A 24,271-nucleotide genomic window follows, 5' to 3' on the forward strand; every position below is an offset into this window, starting at 1 on the left:
CTGGGAGAAGAGGGTTGAGCACAGGAGGCACAGATAGTGATGGGTCTGGTCAAAGGACCTGGGATGTTGGAGTCACACAGACACACAGATATGGATTTATATCCCTTGTTTGCCTCTTTCTGGCTTTATGGAGTTCGTCCTGTTCCTTAGCTTCTCTCATCTTTAGTTTGTTGGTGATGATGCTATGTTCTAAAATGAGGTGAAGTGTATGAAGCAACCACCATGTAATGGATGCTCAGTAAACGTGAGTTCTTTCCTCCACTGTTTGCCTGTGGTTGTAACTAATTTACTAGTAAGCTTGGAGTGTTGGGAAAGGATGATTCGTGTGTGTGTTGCTGTTGCTTAGCACGTGGGGCTTAGTATTCCTAAACTGGAGCATTGTTGGGGGGCAGAGTTGGAGAGGCAGGGAGTATACGCAATTAATCAGATACCCCAGCAACTAAATGCTGGGTTTCTGCTAGCAGGAGAAATAGTAGTTAGAGACTTTCCATAGACTATAAACATTTTACTAGGGGAAAGGGGTTATGAATTTTCATCTGCTTGCCCAGGAAGAATGTCAAGGTCCACAGAAGGGAACTGCTTTTGCTTTAGGGAACCACACACGGAGGATAGCAGGAGGTGAGACTGCCTCCTGCTGGACTTGTTGGGGAAAGGCAGAGGGTGAGAAAATTCCTGCAATGAGAATTTGAGAACTTTTCCCTGTGCTGGGGGAAGAGATGGCTGGGTGACGGTCTGGCCATGCATGGAGTGAGCCAAGGCATCAGTTAAGTGGGTGGGAACTGAGAATTCAGTCAGAGCAGGAATTCAGAATCACAGCTCTTACTCCATGCCAGTCATTTTTAAAAATTTAGGGCAGGTGCTAGATTTTTTGCTATTTGTGATGAATGCCTGAACCATTTGGGAAAAGAGGATTCCAGAAAACTGGAGAAATTGGTGGGTGTCTGGGTTGGCCATGAAAAGTTGAGTAACATTGTCTCCATGTGCTAGGAGTCTAAAGAAATGACTCCTACAGGTTAGTCCTGGAGTGTTTCATCACTTCCCACGAGAGCAGAGACTTGCACTGAACTTTGCCACATTGTGCAGAACTTGGGTAAGAGTTTGACAGATCTTTAAGAGTCTTGCGATGAATCAGACCCTAAAAATCAACTTTAGCTTCTGGTTGGTTGAAAAAATGCCTGTTTGCCCTAAGGGTTTCTTTGGGTACTCTTGACCATGTCCTTCTCTGCAAGTTTGGAAATTCCTCTTCTAAGAGGCTGTTCCTCCGCCCACCTCTCTGGCTGCCTCTGTTGTTCTTTTCCCTTGCCCCTCTCCGGTAGTTTGAACATAGTGACTCTTCCTGGCAGCCTTCCCCAGCCCAACTCCTCGCTCAGTTCATACTCACCACATCCATTCCCAAGGCTGTGCCTCTTCCATGAGTTGAAGGACTCACAAGTTGATGGCCGTAGCTGCTGTGTTTTGGGTGCCCACTTCCCCATGAATGTCCCGAGTGCCTTCAAGTCACCATATCCCAGACAATGAGATGATCTCCCTCTCTCTCATCTATTTAGATGACTGATGGGCTGATGGCCATGACAGGGCTCCCAGTCCCCAGGATTAGATCCTTCACGATGACAGTTAACTCTTGTCCTGCCTCATCACTTGCATCTGGCCACCCTCGCTTCTCCCACACTGCAGTGCAGACAGAGTGGGCTCTCAGGCGGACTGTAGTTGACCCTCTGTGTCTTTCTTAGGTATCAACCATTCCCATCCCTCCACTAACTCTTATCTCTGACTGTCCAAACACTTAGGGTGAGATGTGATGTTTGTCCCCATGATTCTCTACCTGCTTCCCCACCCCAGCATATTGTCCTTCTCCTGTGAGCCCTCCAGGCCAATTTACCCACACATTCTCATGTTGCAGAACATGCTGTCTTTGTATCCCACTTACTGACATCTATGTAATATTCCTCCTTTACACTGTAAGCTCATTGTTAGCAGGATGTTAACCTGAACCATCCCCTTAACTCCCTCAAGATCTGGTACATATTTGGGCCCAATAAGTGGGTTTAGTGGCTGTCAACACCCCTTGTACATCCTTGGCTGCCTGTCTACCCAGATTGTGGATAACTCTCTTGAGGACCGTGATGATTCAGCTCTGTGTCCCTGACAGCAGCTGAGCACTGTGCTCGCTTGACCAAAATATATGTCTTTAACTGAATGGTTGAAGATGACCCCATTAATCACTTCCTGTTTATTGTACCTCGAAGAACTGCAACATTAAAAGTTTTGGATAAAGCAGTTTTGGATAAAGCGGGTGAACCTTTATCCAAAGGATAAAGAGGGGTTAGAGATGGAAGAGGGATTCTAGGAGAATGTAGTGTGACAGGAGAGGAAGCCTTTAGATGGAGAGAGGGATCAAAGAAGACAACTGGTTTGATAGCATGGAGGTCTCTGGGAGGCTATGGAAAACCATTTTTCTTTGAAAGGAAAGGAACAGAAGCCAGATTGAAGTACAACCAAAGGAGTTCGATGTCATGACCCTGAGATCATGATTTGAGCCTAAGTCAAGAGTCAGGTGCTGAACCGACTGAGCTACCCAGGCTCCCACAGTGAATTTTGACATGCATGTGCACCCAAAGCGATCCCTCTCAGATCCAGACTCAGAACATTCTCTGGCCTCAACAGGCTTCTGGTGCCCTTTCCTAGCCGGACTTCACCTTCTCCAAACATAGCTATGTTCTGATTTCTAGAACTGTAGACTAGCTTTGCCTATTTTTGAACCTCATGTAAATTGAATCAGGCAGCTTGTATTCCTTTGTGCGCCACTTTTTTTGTTCAAGATTATGTTTATGAAATGCAAACATGTTGATCGTTCTTTTTCATTGCTATGTAGTAATTTTGTATGAATGATGATTATAATTTTAGTACCGAAATATTATTATTATATTTTAGAGAAAACGCCTTCCCTAAACCTAGACTATTATTTTGCCACAAATATGTTTGATTTTGTAATATTTTTCTTACACTAAATGGGTCACTAAAACATAAGTGAAAATGTATCCATTTTCAGAAAACATGATTAAAAACTGTGCAAATAAAAATCAATAAACTCTTAATTTAGTTCCTTTCCATAGAGTTGGACAAGAAGTTGATCTTCTAGAGTCAGGGTGTAGGACAAGGCTGAATGTTAATATTGGACTATGGGAGTAGCAGGGAGTAGCCTCCTTGAGTAGAAAGGTCCCCACCTCATGTGCTGTTTTATTTCTCCCCACTGCTCCTTGCTGCAATGATTTCTAGTGAGATGAGTCAAAAAACGACTAAGGAGGGTCCCAGACTCTCCAAGAACCAGAAGTTTTCAGAGCACTTCAGCATACGTTGCTGCCCGCCATTCACCTTCCTCAACTCCAAACGTGAGATCGTGGATCGGAAATACAGCATCTGTAAAAGTGGCTGCTTCTACCAGAAGAAAGAAGAGGACTGGATCTGCTGTGCCTGCCAGAAGACCAGGTAAGTGGTCTGCGCTGCCCTGGGCATCTGCCGGTGCGGCCTGCGGTCTCGCTCCACGCCCCCGCCTGCTCTGCTCTGCGATTTCTGGGCTGCTCGTCCCCCAACGCCCTGCAGTCCGCTCCCCGTTAGACTCTGCCGCTGGAAGGTGCTGCAGGGCGATCGGAAGGTGGGAGGGGGAGCAGGGCCTGCCTCCCGGTTTCCAGCTCCTGTCAGCATCCCTTAAGCAGCAGAGGAGAGCCATGGCTCCAGCCTCCAGCTTCTTTTGGCCCCCTCAGCACCAGCCGCCGTGCAACGTCCCCTCAGAGGCCCAAGCACCAGCCAGCTGCACCCCCCGCCGTGGTCAGAGCACCGGCCAAGCCACGGTCCCCTCCGGCCAAGCCACGGTCCCCTCCGAGGTTCGAGCGTCAACCACGCCCCCGCCCAGAGGTCCGACCACCACCAGCCAAGCAGCGCCCCCCTCAGAAGTCCAAGCAGCCGCCGCGCAGCAGCCCCCAGAGAGGGCCAGGCACCAGCCGTGGGGGGTCCCCCATCAAAGCTTCTAGGTTCTGGTAACACCATCTCTTCCCTTTTGTTCCCCCAGCCCTAAGGTTAGTAGCTGCCTCATGTATTTACTAACATCTGGGTTACCTCAATGGTGCTCTCTTGGCCTTACCAAACCTGTGTCAATTCCCTGCATTAAATCCCCTCATTTGAAATAACTAGTGTGGCTTGTGTTTTCCTCATAGAGCTGCGGGTACAGGACTTCCGATGGCAGTATCAGTTGCTTCTTTTGTCTAGGAGGACTTGATCAGTTGATTAATTTATCAACTCAGAGATCCACCCCCGTAATAGATTGTGTAAATGAGGCCCTCCGTCACTGTGCCTCAGAGAGAGGAGGAAGGGTGATGAGGGAACTGGTTCAGCCAATTCATGCACCCATCCTCCTGACATTTCATCTGATGTTAATCTCAGTGGCAAGATCCTTCATTCATTCACTTATTAAGTCATTCAACAAACTTGATTGCATACCATAGAGTTCCATACATCATACAGGGGGATGGGACTATAGCAGTGAACAAGCCAGGTTGTGACTCACCAGGATGAAACAAGAGAATAGTTGGTCACTATGTGGGGCGTGATTGCCTTAATATTGTCATAATCATCAAGTATATGGAGCTATGGGAACCTGGAGCAGGGCTCTGCCCATCTGGGGTCTCACAGAGGAGGTTAGGCTAGGGTAAGCAGAGAATGAAAGGAGGTCATGCAGAGACAAAAGGTGAGCCATAGACATGTTTTTGTCTGTCCCATCTGAGACTGGTCAGCTTTTCTCTTTTTTATTTTTATTATTTTTATTTATTTTATTTATTTATTGTTTTTTAAGATTTATTTATTCATTCAGAGAGAGCGAAGAGAGAGGCAGAGACACAGGCAGAGGGAGAAGCAGGCTCCCTGCAGGGAGCCCGATGTGGGACTCGATCCTGGGTCTCCAGGATCACACCCCGGGCTGTAGGCGGCGCTAAACCGCTGCGCCACCAGGGCTGCCCCTCTTTTTTAAAATAGGCTTCATTTTTAGGTCAGTTTTAGGTTCACAGCAAAATTGAGTGGAAGGTAAAGAGACTTCCCTCCCTGCTCAAACACATGGCAGGCCAATCTTTTAGTTCTTTTAATATTTGGAAATTAAGCAGTTTTGCAGATTAATAGTGGGTACTAATTATATTTGAGATTCTCATACCTACTCTGCTTAGCATGTTACTGTGTGCGCATGTCATGGGCTGTTGAATGACTTACAGGGGAATCAACTGAGGAGCATGTTAAAGATGCCCCCGGAGAATCTAATTCCTTGCGTCACCGATGAGGTCTGGAGATCTGCATTTCCAACAAGCAGCACCTCCACCCCAGCATAGTGACACAGGTGGTACACAGACCACCCTTTGAGAAGCACTGATTTAAACCATCCATAAATAAATGATCCACATTATCTGTAATGTGCAGTAAAGACACGTGGAAGGGGCCACACGTATGACGAAAAGTGAAAGCCTTAAAAAGATGCAAGATAAGGCGAGGTTAATTTGTGAAGGAGGTAAGAGGCCTCCAGTCTCTAACCCTGGAACAGGAAGTTGCATGCTAAGTTAATTAGTCATTAACTAGTCATTAATTAATTAACTAGTCTCCCAAGGTGCCTAAGTCCAAGAGGGCTGGCCAGGTAAGATAGGAAGTGTGAGAAGCAGGGGAAACTAATTAGATGCAAGGCATGTCATCTGTGGGGGTGCCTTCAAGCCACCATTTGCAGCGAGTTGCGTGATGGCTGCTTGGATGGCTGGGAGTTCAAGCAGTACACAGACAGGAGATGGAAGACCGTTAAGGCCAGCTTTATCTGTCTGCACCCAGCCTGCTGGTTTGATTCACCTAAACTCCAGAGACATCCTAATTAATGTTGGCGTAACTTGATTTCCTGTTAACTGTTCTCAGTGGGTATCAGGCCGTCTTTGCCTCCTCAGTCCTCGTTGCTCACCCGGGATAGGGGACCCAAAAGCCTCTGTTTATAATGTTCCACTACATAGAGGATGGACCATTGGAGTTCTTCCCGAGATACTTATTTTTCCTTCTCAGATTTCCAAAGGTCCTGAGGAAAAGCATTAGAGCCATTGCTTCACCATGTTATTTATTCCCTCTGTTGATACTGGTTAACTATCCCAAGTCAAAGGGGTGGGAGGAGTGCTAATGGGGAAAAAATTCACTCTTAAGCAGAGCTACTAAACTGCACTTGGAGAAAGGGTCAAAGAAGAGTTTCTGAAACAGACTTGCTTTCTGAAACGGTGCCATTCCTGAGTTCTGACCTTTAAAGATAAAACAAAAATTGACAAAGGCCTTTTGAATCCTTACTAATTCCCTTGGATAGATCTCAAAAACCAGAGAATATTTATATCTTAGGACCTGATTGGTATAATTCCATGCAGCCTAATTGAACATGGTAGAGTTCTTGTATCTGATGGGAGGAAACCCTGGCATCTCCCTCTTAATTTATTCTACCCTCAATTCCTCAAAATTTTAGGATTTCACAGGTCATCCTTGCCTTTAGGGTTAACACATGTTTCCTGGGCCAACCTTCTTTTGGTTCCTTGGTGTTTTGCTTTAGGAGCATGGGATCTGTGGTTTTGTGACTGATTTGGGGCAAGTCACATAACTTTGAGCATTGTGATGTATGCCTTTGACTCATTCCTTCACAAAATGTCTTGTACCAAATTGAGCCCTGCACATCAGAAACGTGGAGGACCAATCTATTTCTACATGTATTTGCAAACTTATTCATCAAGACTATGTGCACAGCACTGCTCCAAGCTCTGGGCAATCAAAGGAAATGATATATGCCCCTGGACCAGCTGCTTGTTGTATTTATGAGTGCCCCCCGCCCACCCCATGTGATGCTGCTCTTCCCTCCAAGAATCACCCCAAGCTTGGCTGCTTCCATACTGCCTGCTCCCTGCCTCGTCCCTCTTCTCCTCCAGCCACTTTTTTTGCTCTCTTGTCTCACTTCGGCAGATGATAAAATCAAAGCCCAGGAAAGTAAGTGATTGCTAGAGGGTTAAGGTTCTAAGTGGCTTCACGTTCTCCACAGAGTTTGGTCTTTTGGAGACAGAGCGCTTTAGTTTTGACTCTCAAATTGAAACAAGCAGGGTTTGGTGTTTTACTGACCATGCATTGTCCTGAGCTAGACATGGTAGTGCATTGCCTCTGAAGGTTAGGACAAGTACACCCACTGAATGACTACGTGCTACGTGCTCGTTACATTGGTAATGGAGTAGAAACCACTCTACTTTTCCTTTGTACTGTAGAAGAAGATATATGTGTCAAACAACAATGCAATTATAGACACTTACATACTTGATGAGCTAGAATTTACTTCTGAAGAGCACTGACCCAGAGCAATTACTCTGATGGTCTGAGAGTGTGCACTGACAGAACCAGGTATTGGGGCTAAGATTCAACTGTCAGGGGTACCTACCTGCTTTTTAGGTGTGCAGGCCCAAATTATTTCAGACTCTTTCTATGACATGACTTGACCTCACCTTGTCCTTCCTGATGCCAAAAGGTACACTGCATTTTGTTCTTCTGGAAAACCGTGGATCATTTTCTCTTTCCTTGTGCAGGACTGACTAAACTTCTGGTCCCTTTTCTGAGCTCTCTTTGTATTTACAGAAGCAAAAAAACCTACTCTGTACTCCTTTCTTACATGCTTGTGGAAAAATCCCACCCAGGCATGTATTAGGCTTAATTGCATCCCAGTGTTTATGCCCTGGCGATCTATTTTTGGTCTCTCATCAGCCAAACAGAATCGGAAATTCATCATTTCTCAGATAATGCCAGGGTTAGGGAAAAGGCCTGAGCACTTTGCTCTTTGATCAGGTTCTGGCTCTGCCTGCCTCTCAGGTCACATTATTGCTTTTATGAGTTTCGATGACTGAACTCTTGAGTTTTGCCCTAAGTCATAAATCCCTTCTTGTCCAGAAGCAGGCTTCTATACATTGTGCTGGTCCCCATAGCACAGGGCCTGTGCAGAGCAGGTATTCGCAGAGGCCTGGGTTAGCCAGAGAGACCTCTGGTCTGATGAGCTGTTTGTGCTCTTCCATTCTGATGTCCTTAGTCTGGAGCACATGGTTAACGACTCTCTGTAACAGACTTAATGCCATTGTTGCCCATCCTCCGGCCACATTCATTCCACAAATCCCTCACATAGATCAAGCTGATGATCCACGTGTACTACTCTGGCTTCCAGCTGCTGAGATGAGTCATGGATACAGAGAGCTGCTGAGTACAGCTAGGAAAAGCCTCTAGCCTTAAGGGTTGGTGCTAGCATGAATGGATGAGCACGATGGATGAGCACCTGTGTCTCTCCAGGCTAGTTTGCCTCCACAAGCCCCAACATGTCAGGATATGCATCTGTCTTTCGATCCTTCCTGTCAGCCCTGGAGGAGGAAGCATTTTTTCCTGATCAGATCAACCCTTCCTTCCTTCCACTCAAGTGTGATCTGTGTGATCTTCTTTCCTCTACTCGCGTTTCCTCCAGGGTCTTACTGTACCTCCCTGACAACTTTAGCTTTTTTCTAGTGTCTAAAGAGAAAGCACTTCAGCTTTTAAACATGTCCAGCTATCTCTTAATGACTGAGTTCACCTCTGGTCCCTGTTTTGTCTCTCCTTTTCTCAAACAAATTTTTAAAAATAGTGTAAATTCATCACCTTAACTTTTCTATATTGCATTTACTCTTCAACTTACTGTGCTCTGATTCTTCCCCATAGCACTTCACTAGAATTTCTCCTGTGCAGGTTCCTCCAGGAGCAACCATGCAAGGGCAGGCAGTTTGGGAGGCAAAGGAGGAACGGGGAAATGAGGAAGGGAAGCAGCTGATAGAGAGTGTGTTATCAAACCAGTTCTCACTGTGGGCTCCTGGGCTTAATCCTGCTAGGAAGCCCTAGGAGCCAGTGTAGGAGTGCACTCAGTTTTCCTATCCAATCAGCAGGTGAAAGAGCTGGGATATTTATACAACCACGCCCTGTCAGTCATTAGTCAACCAATGCTACTTTAAGGGTAGAGATGTTAATTCGTTGACCTTCTGGCCTGCCAAGCAAAGTGGGCTACAGCAGCAGGAAATAGCCCCAGGCAGAGAAAGGCATCTGGAAATTTGGCCAGTGTGCACACAGTGGTAAGAGCAAGGGGACATAGGCAAGGCATCAGCAGCATCTGCTCTAACAGCTTACCTATGGTTTTTGTTACTTTACTTTTTTTTTTTGAAGATTTTATTTATTTATTTATAAGAGACAGAGAGAGAGAGAGAGACAGGCAGAGACACAGGCAGAGGGAGAAGCAGGCTCCATGCAGGGAGCCGGATACAGGACTCAATACCGGGACCCCAGGACCATGCCCTGGGCAGGAGGCAGGAGCTAAACTGCTGAGCCACCCAGGAATCCCCTGTGTTACTTAACTTGATGAATGTTGAGTCCAATTTTTATATCAGTGATGCTGTCTGATAAATTTGTTGACTACTCACTCATTCAGTCATTAAATTCTCTGTTCTCTTGCCTTCAGTGGCTATCCTGTTTCCTGATTCTCTGTGTGAACTTTCCTTCTGTCTCTATTGTGAATCCTTCCTTTTCTGCTAATTGTTAAATCTTCGAATCCCCTGGGGCTCCATCGGGTGATTTTTCCTTCTCTCATGACTAGCATACTGATTGATAACTTTCAAATCTTCCTCCAGCCCTGACACCAAACTCACGTATGGGCTTGTTTGTCTAGCAGATCAACTTGGATGTTGTCAAACCTGACTGTCTCCACTTGACTTCTTTACCATGAAGACTTGCTCTTCCTCTTCTCTCAGCAAGTAATGTTACTGTCTCTCCTTCCACACATGTTGAAAACCTTAGCACCATCTTAACTTTCAAACATCCCCCCAACAAATGACTGCCAATTTTACTCCTAGGGTTTTTTTTTCTTCAAACTATTACTTAGAGCACACTAAGAGCCAATGGAGAGGGGTATAGACATGAGGGTGAGACTGAAAACAAAAGAGGGGGAATGGAGATCGTTGATAGAGTAAGACTCCTCCTTCACAATATGTGTGGAGGGACTGGCTTTCGATGAGAGCAGGAAAAGCCATTTGGTTTTGCAAAGGAGAGAGAGACCCATTAATGGGCATTAAGATGGAGGCAAGTTCTACCCAAGGATGAGAGAGTTGGGGGATTGAGAAGGTTAGGGTGGGTTTTGAGTACCTGAGACCACACTGGGGCAAGTACTGAGGGCTAACTGAGCTCTGATCCATGGAGCTGTGTCTGAATCTTTTGTTCTTATGGAGTTTATTCTCCAAAGAGGGAAACAAATTATTATCTTCACAATTGCCATTGGAATCATCCAACTCCACATCAGGTCTGCTTTTCTTCTAGCTTACTTTGTCCAGTGTCCCCACAACAACTCTTCCTAAATTTCACTAGGCATCTCTACTACTCTGACCCTTGTTTTTCCTTCCCCATTCATCATAATCCCCCCCTTTTCCTCCCTGGTAGTTTAATTTTTGTATTTATTATGTTGTATAGTATTGTATTATAATTATTCAATATATTTAAACCAAAAAAAAAAAAAAACCCAGTTCACTCATTTCTCCTGTCCCCTACTCCCTACCCTCCACCTTTGGCTACTATCAATCTATTCTCTTTATCTATGAGCTTGGTATTTGTCTTTCTCTGTCTGACTTGTCTGTGTAATGCCCCCCCCCCGCCTTTTTTAAGATTTTATTTATTTATTCATGAGAGACACAGAGAGAGAGAGAGAGAGAAAGAGAGAGAGAGAGGCAGAGACACAGGCAGAGGGAGAAGCTGGCTCCAGGCAGGGAGCCCAATGTGGGACTTGATCCTGGGTCTTCAGGATCACACCCTGGGCTGAAGGCAGACACTTAACTGCTGAGCCATATAGGCATCCCATGTAATGCCCTTAAATATATCCTTGATGTTGCAAATGGCAGGATCCCATTCTTTTTTTATTGCCAAATAATATTTTATTGCATATATAAACCACAATTTTATTATCCATTCATCCATTTATGGACATTTAAGTTGTTTCCATATCTTGGCTATTGTAAATAATGTTGCAATGAACATGGAGGGTCATATATCTCTTTGAGTTAATGTTTTCATATTCTTTGGATAAATACCCAGAAATGAAATTGCTAGATCACAGTTTTAATTTTTTTGAGGAACCTCTATGCTGTTTTCCCCATAGCGGCTGCACCAATTCACATTCCCATCAACAGTGCACAAGGGTCACCTTGTGTTCTCCACACCTTTACCAACACTTGTTATTTCCAGTCTTGTTGATAATAGCCGTTCTAAGATGTGTAGGTGATATCTCATGTGGTTTTGATTTGCATTTTTCTGATGATTTGTGATGTTCAACATCTTTTCATGTACCTGCTGGCCATCTGTATGTCTTCTCTGAAAAACTAGGTACTCATCTTCTTTCACCACTTTCCTCCCTTCCCAAATGAGAAGCCATGGCTCAACATTTTAATCTCTTTCAAAAATACCCTACACCGAATATTTATCTGTCTTATATCTTTGGAAAAACTTTAACTTTGGATAAATCCAGCCATCTGTCTTCACCACGTCTGTTTCCAGGCAGTTGAGTCTCATTGGAAAATAACCTACAGCAGGGCAGTAGTAGTTGGGTGTAAATAGGATTCTGCTCATCATATCACCTAGCACTGTTAATTTTGGGGCAGTCATGGTTCAATTACCTGCATTCAGATAAAGGAGGAGACCATGGAACCCAAAAATGTCATGTATATATGTGAAAAACACTCACTCACCGCCACACATACCAACATATATCAGGTTTATTGAGATATAATTGGCGTGCAGCAGGATTTGACCTTTTTGGCAAACAGTCACACAATCATGTAAACACCATCACAGCTGAGACATTTTCATCACCTCTTCCTCCCACCAAATTTCCCTCATAATTCCTCTGCAGTCAATCCCCAAGCCCCTGACAACCACCAATCTGTTTTCTGTCCCTAGAGTTTTATTAGTCTAAAATGTCATATAATGGAATAATACAGTATGTAACCTCTTGAGTCTGGCTTCTTTAACTTAGCATAATGCATCTGAGATTGAATCATGTCGTTGTATTAATCAGCAGTTATTTTATTTTTATTGCTAAGTAGTATATGCATGTACCTATTGTAGTTTTCCATTAACCAGTTGAAGGGTATTTAGATTGTTTCCAGTTTTTGGTGATTATGAATAAAGCTGCTGGAAACATTCATGTGAGTGTAAATTTTCTTTTCTCTTGAGTAAATAACTAGAACTGGTATTGCTGGGCCATATGGTAAGTATGTGTTTAAATGTGTAAGAAACTGCTAAATTGTTTTCCAAAGTAGTTATATTATTTTGTATTCCCACTAGCACAGTGGGATGCTCTGCATTCTTGTCATCTTTTAAAATTTTATCCATTCCAAAAAGTGTGTAGTACTATCTCATTGTAGTTTTAATTTTGTATTTTTTTAATGACTAATGATGTTGCACACATTTAAATGAACTTATAATAAATCATCCACCAAAGATAGGTGATATTTATTAGATAAGTGCTCAATCTTTTGCCCATTTTGGAAAGTGGATTGTTATTTACTTATTATTGTGTTTTGGGAGTGTAAAGAATATATCTGGATATATTTTTAATGTATAATCAAATATAACAAATTTAATATATTTATCAAATATATGTTTTACAAATATTTTCTTCCAGTATGTGGCTTGGTTGGCTTGCTTTCTCATTTTCTTAAACTGTCTTTTGAAGAACCAAAGTTTTGAATTTTGCTGAAGTACAATTTATTGATTTTTTTCTTTTATAGATCGTGCTTTTTGTATTGTTTGTAAGAATTCTTTGCCTAACCCAAGGTCACAAAGCTTTTCTCCTATGTTTTCTTCTAGAAATCTAAAACTTTAGGTTTACATTGACATTACTGTACATTTTGAATTGATATTTTGTAAATTGTGTGAAGTATGGATCGAGGTTCAATTTTTTTTTTGCACGTGGATATTTAGTTGTTCCAACACCATTTGTTGAGAAGATTCTCTACTGAATTACTTTTGCAATTTTGTCAGAAATTGGTTGACTACAATGTGTGAGTTTATTTCTGGACTTTCTATTCTATTCTGTTAATTTATGTATCTTTTCTTTACCAATTCTATTACTATAGCCTTATAGTAAGTATTGAAATCAGTTTAGTGTGAATTCCCCAACACTGTTCTATATTTTTGGAATTGGTTGTGACTATTCTAGTTCCTCTACTTTACCAGGCAAAATTTAGGGTCAGTGTGTCAACTTATGCAATATATCCTGGTAGAATCGAATGGGATTATGTTGAGTTTATAAATCAACTTGATAAGAACTGTAACAGTATTGAATCTATGAACATGGCACATCTGTCCGTTCATTTAGGTCTTTTTTTTTTTGTTTTGCCTTTTCAGCGTATGGATCTTGTATATAATTAGTTTGCTTTATAATGAAACATTTCATGCTTTTAGTTACTATTAAAATAGTTCTTTTTTCAATTTCAATTTCCAATTGTTTGTTGCCAACACATAAAATATAATTGATCTTTGTATATTGATCATGTATCTTGTGATCTTCCTAAACTCAGTCTAGCTTTTTCCGGGGCAGACGCTGGGATTTTCTACAATGACAATCATGTTGTCTGTGAATACAGACAGCTTTCCCCCCCCTTTTCAATATCTATGCCTAATTTTTGTATGGTTTACGCTATTTCACTTAGAACATTTCCTTCTTGGAGAAATATTTTTAATGAGATTAAGTCCTTGCAAAATAGGCTTTCTGAATCACTAAAGGGGGTAAAGCCCAAATTACATGCTCTGCTACGTGGACAGTCTTTATAATTTTCATCATTCAAAGCTGTGCTACAATAACACGACTAAGGCATTTTATATAGGGTTTGACTTTTGTGTAATAATGAACTGTTGTTTTCCTATTTTCAGTTTGTCAATGGGGATGATGTACAGAGTATTTCATGTAGGCATAGAACTCCTCTCCTGTGTCAGCAGAATCATCGTTATTATCATTGTTAAGGAGCCTTGGTGTACCCCTTTGACTTAGCCTTCACACTTCTTGCTATCAAATGGCCACTTCACCCTGGGGTTGTCTCCTACTTCCACTACTACACATCAGACACAATAATGTACATATTCCTTGCTGGAACATTCATGAGTCAGGACCCAGGACTTTTACACTCATATCCCTGGGGACTGACTCAGGGGTTGGCTGATGTTATTGACTGAATAAGACCTATAAATACAACCTACCTGTCATTCTGGCAATGGGAAGGGCAAGGGCTCTGACATCAGGTTTGAGTCTGAACACTGCTGTCTGGTCAAAGTTATTTTTTTAAAACTATATTTTTCCTATTTGTAAAATGAGGATATTATCTTCCTCATTAGTTATCAATGTAAAGTGCATAGTTCATCATCTTATACTTTTAGGTGAGTGGGTATTATTAGAATTTTTATTTAATAGATACTTTGTGTCATTTAATCTTCCTCCACTCACTTGCTTCCTCTGATTGAATTGGAGTTTATGGGCTATTGCTGCACAATTTGGCCATCCCGGTGGCATCCATCCCAATGGCTGCCATTGCCAGTGGAGGACTAATTAGATAACAAGCTGGTCACACCATCTAAGATGCCACAGTGACTGATTGCAGTGCTGCCTGCATAGGATTATGCCTGGGATCTGAGGGCTTCCATGTCAGTGCCAACACCCAGGGTTTCATATATAGCATAATTTATGGGGGGTTCGCTTATGAACAGGTTGTCATGTCTGGAGTTCATGGAAGCAATCCAGAAAATATAGGGATTCTCTTCTTAAATTTCCAGGGATGCATTCCAACCTTCTCAGGCTACAATTCATTCTACAAGTTTCAATAAAATATTTCTTCTTTTATTTTTCTTAGTATACAGCCCTGTTAGTTTGATATATAATTTGGGGTTTGGGAAAATGGTATTGCTAACACCTGAATGTGAATCTTATTTCTAATTCCACCCCCCGCCCCGCAGTTATGGAAAACGTTATGTTTCTCATAAGTTTAGTTTTCAGTGTAAAAGCATGGCACACTCCTAATGCATGTATCTTCGTGGGTTTTTTTCTTGTTTGCTTTTTAAATTAAATTAAGAACTTTGATGATGTTCTAAAACTATTTGACAAGGCCTCATTTCCAAGGTGATCACATAGAGTTCTGCTATCTAAATAAATTGTGGTTAATTTGCAATCCCTCAGTTGGAGAGCAAGCTTGCAAGCAATTGTTGTCTGGGTCCACATATTTATAATGCTTTTACTGGGTGTTGTTGATATCCTGAACACAATCTGTTCCCCATCAAAACAGGAACATGTCAATATGGTCACAATTTTATAAAATGAGTTCAAATACCCCAAAAGTATGTATGTGTACAAACATATTTTTATGTCTATGGGCACTAAAACTAGTTTTTTTAGGAGTGAGATATTTTGATTTCCTTTGTGTTTTTCTGTATCTTTAAATTATTTGCAATGATTAAACAGAAAAGCAATAATTATTGTACATAAAAACAGAAGAACTTCAAAAGAATGTCTATCTTAGGCTCAGGCCAGGAAAAAATTATATATGATTTTGGCCAGATACTACCAGAATTATGAAATACAAAAAAGAATTTAAGGCTAGATTTCCCAGAAGAATAATAACCCCAAAGATAGCCTACAAATTCATAATTATGTTAACTGAGCACAAAGAGTGATCATCACTTAGAAACACTGGATTTTTGTTTCTCTTTGTAAACCAGATTGAAAAGGAGGACCAAGACTACCCCACGGAAAAAGTGAGGGAGGACTTTCAAGTGAATGGGCCACCTCAGGACCTGGACTCACTGCTTCTTGACCCACGTGCCTTTGGGCAAGTTATCCAGCTTCCAATATGATGCGGGCGCAGACACCTGCTGATGTGGCAACTGCCAATGCCCACAGTCCCCTTGGTTCATGGGCTGCCAGGCAGCCTGCCTGGAGGTGAGAGGGGGCATCTTTGTGCATCATGTTCTATTGGTGGGTCCCAAAGTGCCCCTTGGGCCCCAGAGCTCAGTGCGTGGATTCTTTGGTCTCAGCTGTGCTCCTTTCTTTTCCAGAGCATGCACAGACCTCCAGGGTCTTTGGATCAGGATGGTCAAGTTCTAGCCCTTGTGTTGTCCTCTAACCTCTCTTCCCCTCAGTCTCTGGCATGCTGTTACCCAGTTTGACATTTGACTTTCTTCTTTGTAACTAATCCTCTGCCTTGTTCCTCTCTTCCTTGGATTCCATGTGACCTCCTTAATCAGTTCCTTGTATTAGCACACAGTCAGAGGCACAGTTGGTTCTGGGGAAAACCAAGTCCTTTTGAGTAAGTTATTAGGCTAGCTGATGAACCACATATGCAAGGAAATTCCCAAAAAGGGTAGGAGTTGTCTAAATCCACATGTTGGATGCAGCTAATGTGCTAACAGAAGCTGAGAGAGCTGTCAGAGCTGAGAGTAAATTCATGAAGAAGTAGATCTCTCCCACTCCCCAGATCCCTGTCTCCAACCTCACACAGGGATATGTGTATGTCTTCTTCTGGTCCATGCCTGGGTGAGAGCAAATACTCTAAGACACTGCCTTTGAGCCTTATCCAATCCATCTGGACAGTTCCAATTCCAGAATTAATTGCTTCAACTAGTTGCAACCTTGGGCAACTACTCAATGCCTTACCCCCTGCCCCTCTCCTGAAGGCTTCTGGAGACAGGGTTGCTAAGAGGGGCCTTCTGTGAGGCAGAGATGCTGCTCTCCCATGCTCCCACTTCAGGACACAGGCATGTGGCCTGAGGGCCCTTCATAGGACCAGAAGTACCCCTTCTGCAACTCAGAGTTGCTATTTCCAGGCCAAAGTGCCCCACATTTCCAGGGAGAGCTGAGTCCTGGTCCCTCTATGCTGTTTCTGACTGATGCATCTATATACTATAGTGGGGTCAGGCAAAACAGGAAAGGAGCTTGGCCTTGGAGAGAGGAGAATTAGGGGGAGTGTGGGGGTGGGGACAAGACTAGTTAAGGTAGATAAGCAGTCCAAGACCTCCCTCCCTGTGTGGGAAGTTATCCCATCATATGTCCAAGTCTGAACCCAATTATAATGGAGTAAGGTTATGGGTTGACTTCTCATCTCTGATTTGCCCCCACTATTTATAGCCCCAGATTCTTGGGAAGAACTTTGATCTTGAATGTAAGTCCTCAGTCAGGGGCATAGGAAATAATGTCCTGACTTTTTCCTGGCTACATCACACACACACACACACACACACACACACACACACACACACACACACACACACTTGTTTGGTGGGGGTTGCCCCTGGCTTAAATGGAGGACTCTCAGATCATCTTATCCTGTGGATTGGTGTATGTGTTATGTATATGTTGGGGAACTTGGCTTTGGGGGAATCGTTTTGGGCTCTCATTTTCTCTCCCAGGCCCCTCCTAGTCTCACTCAATTCCATTCTTCCCCCACCACCCCTGCCACCGGAGGACCCACTGAAGCTGATCACATGGGAAGAAGGCCACACCACTAATAGACTCCCTTAAGGGGCCTGACCTTGACTTAGGGTTTCACTGTTTACCCAGCAGCAGCCTTGCAAGAACCTCTCTTGGACCACTTTCCCTACTCATCTCAGAGTTGGGGGATGGAAGGAGGAGGGTTGGAATGGGCCTATTTGTCTTGAGGCTCTAGTGGGATCCACTCCAGAAACTATCTTAGCTTGTTTTAATCCCAAGTCCAATGACTCCTCACCCACACCACCCTCAATACTTTTCTACTTAGGGGGACAGTGGAGCATGGCTCCAGCTCCTAGAGTACAAGACTTATTGCCCTTTCCAGGTTTCATTTACCCCACATGTGGTTCAGAAGCCCTTTCCCTACCCAGAAAAATGACACGTTTCCTGTCTTCTTTCTCCCCTTCTGTGGGTATAAACATTATGTTGTCATAGCTACTCAGTGCTTGTGCTCATTCGGGACTCTGTTCTTGCTATTCACACTGCATGTGATGCTCTGGTCCAAGATCTTTGAACTGGTGACTTTAGCTCAGATATCATCTCAGAGATGTTCCCCTTGGAAGCAAACTATAGTTTCCATAGTTACTCTCTATCTCACCACTTTAGATTTGTTAGTTATGTTTGTCTTTACAGCACTTATCACCTTTGGGAATTACCTTGTTCATTTATTTACTTGTTTATTGTTCGGCTCTCCTTCTGCTCCTAATGTAACCTCCATGATCACCAACACCTGTTTCCTGCTACATCCTCAGTTTTCAGTACTAGGAAGAACTCAATAAACACTTGCTGACTGAATAGATGTTTGGTTGTTGTTTTTTTAAATAGGAATAATTTTTCAAAAGTTTAGATACTTTTGAGAAGTCAAAGGTGTCTATTGTATTTAGCAATAAGGAATGATTGGTGCCATGTTAGGGCACTTTTGGAGTAAATAGGAAGTCAGGAACAGGAATTTGACTATAGAGGGAAGCAGGTAGTCCAGTAGTTGGGGTGTTCCATGAACTCAGGAGATGGTTGAGCATGGTGAAAGCTACTGGAAAGGAAGCAGCAGAGTGGGTGTGCAAAGGAGGAGGAAGTATTGAGGAAGTCAAGAATGCAGGAGGTGGGAGGGGGAATCTGGGGCACAAGTGAGGGGATCAGGCATGGAGCAGATGTCCCTTTTCAGTGGAAAAGGGGGAAGGAGGGAAGAAGGATGTTGATTCTGGTGGGTTTGCAGGATCAGTGGGAGGAGCTTGAGGCAGTTCCTTTCTGTGGCTTTGATTTTCTCTTGAAGTTGGAGGTGAAGTGACCTGTTCACAATGGGGTTGTCGGTGGTGTCAAGGGTCAGAGATATAGGGACAGTGGAGAGGATTATAAAGAGATCATTTCATTTCAGGTCTTTGGAATCTTTAAAAAAAAACCTCTTTTTCCAGAGGACTTAAATTAATTAAGTAATTAATTAACAATTCAAGGCAACGTTTTGCCACTAAGTGGTTGCCTACAACTTCATATTTAGATGTAAGTCCTAGATCTAAACTTAAGTTCCATATGGTCTCAGATGGAAGATGAAAGAATTAGAGAAAGAAAGGCAGAGTCTAATCTTAAGGAATAAAGAATCACAAGGAAGCTTTCACTACGGGAAGCTGCCAAAATTCTCACAAATCACAGAGAGATGAGACTGTACTGTGAGACAGTAATTTGCTGAATGTCCATCTGGACTCTTCCAACACCAGAGAGATATGGAAACTCAGACCAGGAAGGGTCCTGGGAGGGCTTCTGGACTCCATAGCACATGTCTCGATCCCACTAATAACACCATCAACAGGCATTTATTATCTCTGCTTAAACAAAATGCAGTGTTCTTATTTTTTTTTAAATGCAGTGTTCTTAATGAGCAAAGGTGATTCTGTTAACTCAACAATAGAACATACATTTATAACTTGGAGAGATTTTGCATGCTCACTCTTCTTGTTTGTAACATACATACACACTAGTAGGAATGTTGGCTAAATATAGTGATAAAGGAACTTCTTTCCATTAAATATCAAGTATGCATCCATTCTACACTACATGTGTTTTGGGTTTGTAAATGGGAGAGGTTGGCCATGGCTGCCATGGCCACTGAAACTGTGACCTTGGTCTTTTTGCTACCATGCTGCAACCTAGAAGTTTCCAAACAGAGATTGATGGAGCCCTGGGATACTTGGGGTACCATGTTGTGAGATGAGAGGGAGGTGGAGCCAATAGGACCCCAAGCTGCAGCTTTTAGGGTCTACGCTGACTTCTAATTTTATGTAGATGAAGGCTTCAACTGAGGTTAAAGAGTCTGACAATCTCCACTGTCCTGACCGAGAGCAAATTCTGATACAATACTTACACTAGTGATTTTCTAAATGATTTATTGAATCAAAGAGTGTACTATTTGGCATTATATCATAGGCTTGCGTGTTTCAGTGACAACTTATTTTCCGTTAGGCAACAAGTTACCCACCACCAAGTTGAGTGTTTTGACTTTTGATGGCTAGGTTTATCCAAAGCATGGATGAGCAAAAAGTACACAGATTAGCAAACAGTCCTGATAATTATACCTATACTTAATTTTTAAGCAAATTTATATAAAAGTATTATATTATATATAATATATATTATATATTTAGTACATGGTACTAAAACTCCACTTCTGTCGCATAAGCTATATTAACTAAATAAACTACATTAATAATACATAAAATAGAATGGAGAAAATGGAGGCTATAGTGTAAGTGGTGGTCTTATAATAGCAAATCAAGTATCTATCAAATTTGAATCATTTGGTTCAAAAAGATCTGTGAACAATAAACTAAGTTCTAAAATAGTGTTAAATTTTAGTATCAAAGTAATATTTGCCTTGGATTTTGAAGTACATGCACTGTCCCAAGAGTCCATTCATAATGTAAGGCTAGAAGCCTGTGGGACTTAGTGGTGATATGTGGGAGGCTGGTGCACTCCTCTTTAGAATCCAAAGGCTATAAATATTTTGTAGAGAGAAAGGTAGATAATCTCAAGTAATTAGGCCTAGAAAGAAGATCCTTTTAGATGAAAAGGATTTGGGTTTCTAAGATTTCCTTTAGTTAGGGGATGTAATCTCACCAGCAAGAAAGGTTGGAAGTATCTAAGTTCATGTTTGAGAAGGTGGTGATGGCAGTTGGAAGTCTTTCATCTGTTGAGTTAATAGATATTCTTAATAAATATAGGAAGTTATTTGCATCGGCATTAGCCAAACCAGCCCTCACTGCAGAAAGTAAGAGATTTTGGGCCAGTCTTTTTTAAAAAAATATTTTATTTATTTATTCATGAGGGACAGAGAGGGGCAGAGACACAGGCAGAGGGAGAAGCAGGCTCCCTGTGGGGAGCCTGATGAGGGACTTGATTCCAGGATCTCAGGACCACAACCCGAGCCAAAGGCAGACACTCAACCACTGAGCCACCCAGGCATCCCAGGGCCAGTCTTTGTTAATGAAGCCACACTAGGGCCAGTATTAGAGGCAGATATATTATCAGATAATGCAAATGGTCCCTTGGCCCCTATGATGGTCCATGCACAGCCTCCTGTTGATTAATGCTGAAATGGAGATATTCCTATTGTGCCCACCACCATGGAGGGTTGGGTAATCTATCATTCAGTGAGTGCAGGATTCAATAGACATTCTGGCAACTTTTCATCAATTATATTATGTTTGCACAAAGATCAGAGGGTAAAGTTTTTCCTGACACTTCATAGGTTGCTACCCAGGTGGCAGGCCATTCATAGCTAATTTACTTCTAGGAGTGCTTCTTCCATAGCAGGAAAAAGGTGAATGGCACAGTGGGAAGTAGATTGCTCCAGTAGTCACAAGGAGTGTCCCATGGGAGACAGCCTGGCTTCCAGGATCTCTTATTGATAGGAGTTATTTAGTGATCTTCCTGGATTTGGTTTTATGTCGGATCTCTGAAGTACACCAATCTCTGAGTTTGTTATTTACAATTTCTGTCTCAGCAAGGCAGCATCTCTTTTCCATCCAGGAATAAATCTTAATGCATCAAAAAGAAAAAGTCTAGTATCTTAGGCTTTCTTTACCCTCACATGGCAGTCCAATAGATTTCTATGCAATCTATTTTCACTATGCTCACCCTCATTTCTCGAATTCTCTGTGAACATCCCCTTCTGCAACTGACAACCTCTGTTATTTCTCTCTGGCTTACGAGCTTTCTGAGTCAGACCCTTTAACAGAATCTTAGTTTTCTGCTGATGGAGATCATTAAGGATCTCTACTGCCAGGTGCAAGATTTTGTCTTTAATTTTCAACTAGAGCTTTGGCTACAAGCAGAAAAAAGAATAATTTTCCAACTTTTGTCTTCCAGCTGATGCCTTGCTGACACCTCATTATTTGACTTGGAATGTAAATGGTATCGGGTTTTCTTCAACTCTTTTTAATGTGGATTTTGGTACCATCTAATTTCCCTGACTCTTTATCTTCTTACTGTGGTAATCTACCAACTAACTCTTATTTTTAAAATGATCCTGTTTATTACCTTCCCTGTGATTTTTCTCCTCTGATGCAAAGATGAAGAACAAGTAGTTTCAGCTGCAGAGCACATTTATTCAGAACTTCAATTCCATGATTTTGCTAAGCCACAGCTCTTTTCTGATACTTGAGATCTTCCCTGATTTACTTGCTGATCTCAGTAGGTAGGGCTAGGGGGGCAGGGACAACCAGGGGCAGGAGGAGAACATAGCTTTCTCTCCACTCTGCCCCAATGACTACACCTTCCTCTTCTCCAGCTCCTGTCTTTCTTCTATCTTGCATCTCTTGCCTCACTCATCTGCTTTCCAACAATTTAAAATCACAAAAGAACTTGATTTTTAGATTTCTAGCAGAGCTACCAACAACCTTCATACATTTTTATTGCTCTGAGTTTCATACTGTCCTCCTCAGATCTTGTTCTCAGCTGCTAACTGAGATTCTGCCCAAACCAGCAGGACTTTGAGTTACACAGATTCCCCACTGTCAGGTGACCAAGAATGATCTAGATGGGGTGGTGACCCAAAGCCAGGTTCATTCTGACTCCAGGTCCCTCCAATTCCAGTTTGTCTTGCCTTCTCACATGGCTTGGCGCCAAGCTGCCACCATGTCTTGCAAATGTGCTCATCTGAGTTAGGATGGTTGCATCACGGCTGTCTACCTCTTTAACTTGCTTTCATCTATTGTTTTAATTTGCTGATACTTGCATTGTCTCATGTCTCCAAAAGTCCTCAGTTAGATACTGGAACTTAGGTTCTCATGTGATACCCACCGCTTTCTTCTGGTGTAATTTTCACTTCAGTGAACTCTTGGAGTCCTAATAAGAGAATCTCTGGAGTCCAAAGGAATGCTGGGAGCATTTGGCACCAAATGTATATGTGGGTGGCAGAGCGGGGGTGGGGGGAGATAGATTCTTTCCTTTTTGTGGCTTCTTTCCTTCTGCTGCTTCTTGTGTCCTGGGGGAGGTGATTTCTTTCCCTTACACTCTTTGTCTTCCCCGTGCTCAAAATCATATGCAGGTAGAGGTAGAGGGTAAACCTAGTGATGCTTCTTACCCATACAGATGGAGGTCTGGTTGGCATGCCATTCCAGTTTCCTTTCTTTTCTGACTTGCAAAATTCAGGTTGCTGTGAAAATGAAAAAGTGTTAGTGTACATATACCACCCAACAAATCTTCATATAGCTGCTTTTTAAGCAGCTCTGTGTTCTGAACATTTTTAACCCTCTCTGGAATATAACTGATTTAGAACAATGTTATTTAGTGACTTTCTCATACAAGGATGCATTATGCCAACCAACCTGCTTATCCCAGGGCATTATTTATACAAGGGAAGAATAAGGCTTGTGTGGATATGCTTTCTTCCTAGATACAGAACTCATTTTGTCTTAAAATCTGAGTCCCCATTTAAAATTTTTAGAGGGCTACCAGAGCCTCGTTCTCCATCCATGTTTTTTAGGAGCCTTCCTTCCTTCCTTGGGACCCAAGAGCACTAAACACTTTTGTACTTGTATCTAAAAGATCAAAACAAAAGTGTCTGTGTGCAAGTCCAGGGATAAATGTGCTCATCTCGAGTATCCCTGGACAACAGGTCAATATTTGCTGACTGAATAAATAATGAAAATATCTTGAAGAAGAAAAATCATTTAGAGATTTATTGAGTGTTGTAAAGTCTCAGAAGTGAAATTTCCAACCATCAGGGCTTTAGAGCCCAAGATTACACAACTATTTCAGAGGATAACAAAGTAGCCATATGCTACCATTTCCTCCATCCATACTGGACTGGAGACCAGGGCTCACAGGTGCATCACTGAGCATACTTTGTGTTGGTGAGTGCTTGCTCTATTAGCTAATGGTCTTGTGATGGAAGGGTGTGGGTATGGTTCTGGGCCATATCACTTTTCCTCTGCCCCAAACAATATTTCTTTTTTTTATTGTTTATTTATGATAGTCACAGAGAGAGAGAGAGAGGCAGAGACACAGGCAGAGGGAGAAGCAGGCTCCATGCACCGGGAGCCCGATGTGGGATTCGATCCCGGGTCTCCAGGATCGCGCCCTGGGCCAAAGGCAGGCGCCGAACCGCTGCGCCACCCAGGGATCCCCCAAACAATATTTCTATGGGTATTCATACTTAAATTTTATATACAATTAATA

At 42.5% G+C, this 24,271-nt stretch overlaps 1 protein-coding gene across 11 annotated transcripts in view; it reads left to right on the top strand.

The window, feature by feature from the left end:
• Positions 1–24,271, top strand: part of MOBP (myelin associated oligodendrocyte basic protein) — a 50,131-nt gene that overhangs the window by 20,085 nt on the left and 5,775 nt on the right. For 3 of the 11 annotated variants that reach the window (XM_026000968.2, XM_072726522.1, XM_072726523.1), the window contains 3 exons: positions 3,277–3,486; positions 3,762–4,034; positions 15,838–16,057. In XM_026000968.2, the coding sequence (XP_025856753.1) occupies positions 3,281–3,486; positions 3,762–4,034; position 15,838 (480 nt within the window). In that variant the 5' untranslated portion in view covers positions 3,277–3,280 and the 3' untranslated portion in view covers positions 15,839–16,057. Of the gene's footprint in view, positions 1–3,276; positions 3,487–3,761; positions 4,039–15,837; positions 16,094–24,271 lie in introns of those variants that run through there. The other 8 variants (XM_072726518.1, XM_072726516.1, XM_072726519.1 and 5 more) reach the window with 4 other exon arrangements.

This window comes from Vulpes vulpes, chromosome 11, assembly GCF_048418805.1.
Source record: "Vulpes vulpes isolate BD-2025 chromosome 11, VulVul3, whole genome shotgun sequence".
Classification (NCBI taxonomy): domain Eukaryota; kingdom Metazoa; phylum Chordata; class Mammalia; order Carnivora; family Canidae; genus Vulpes; species Vulpes vulpes.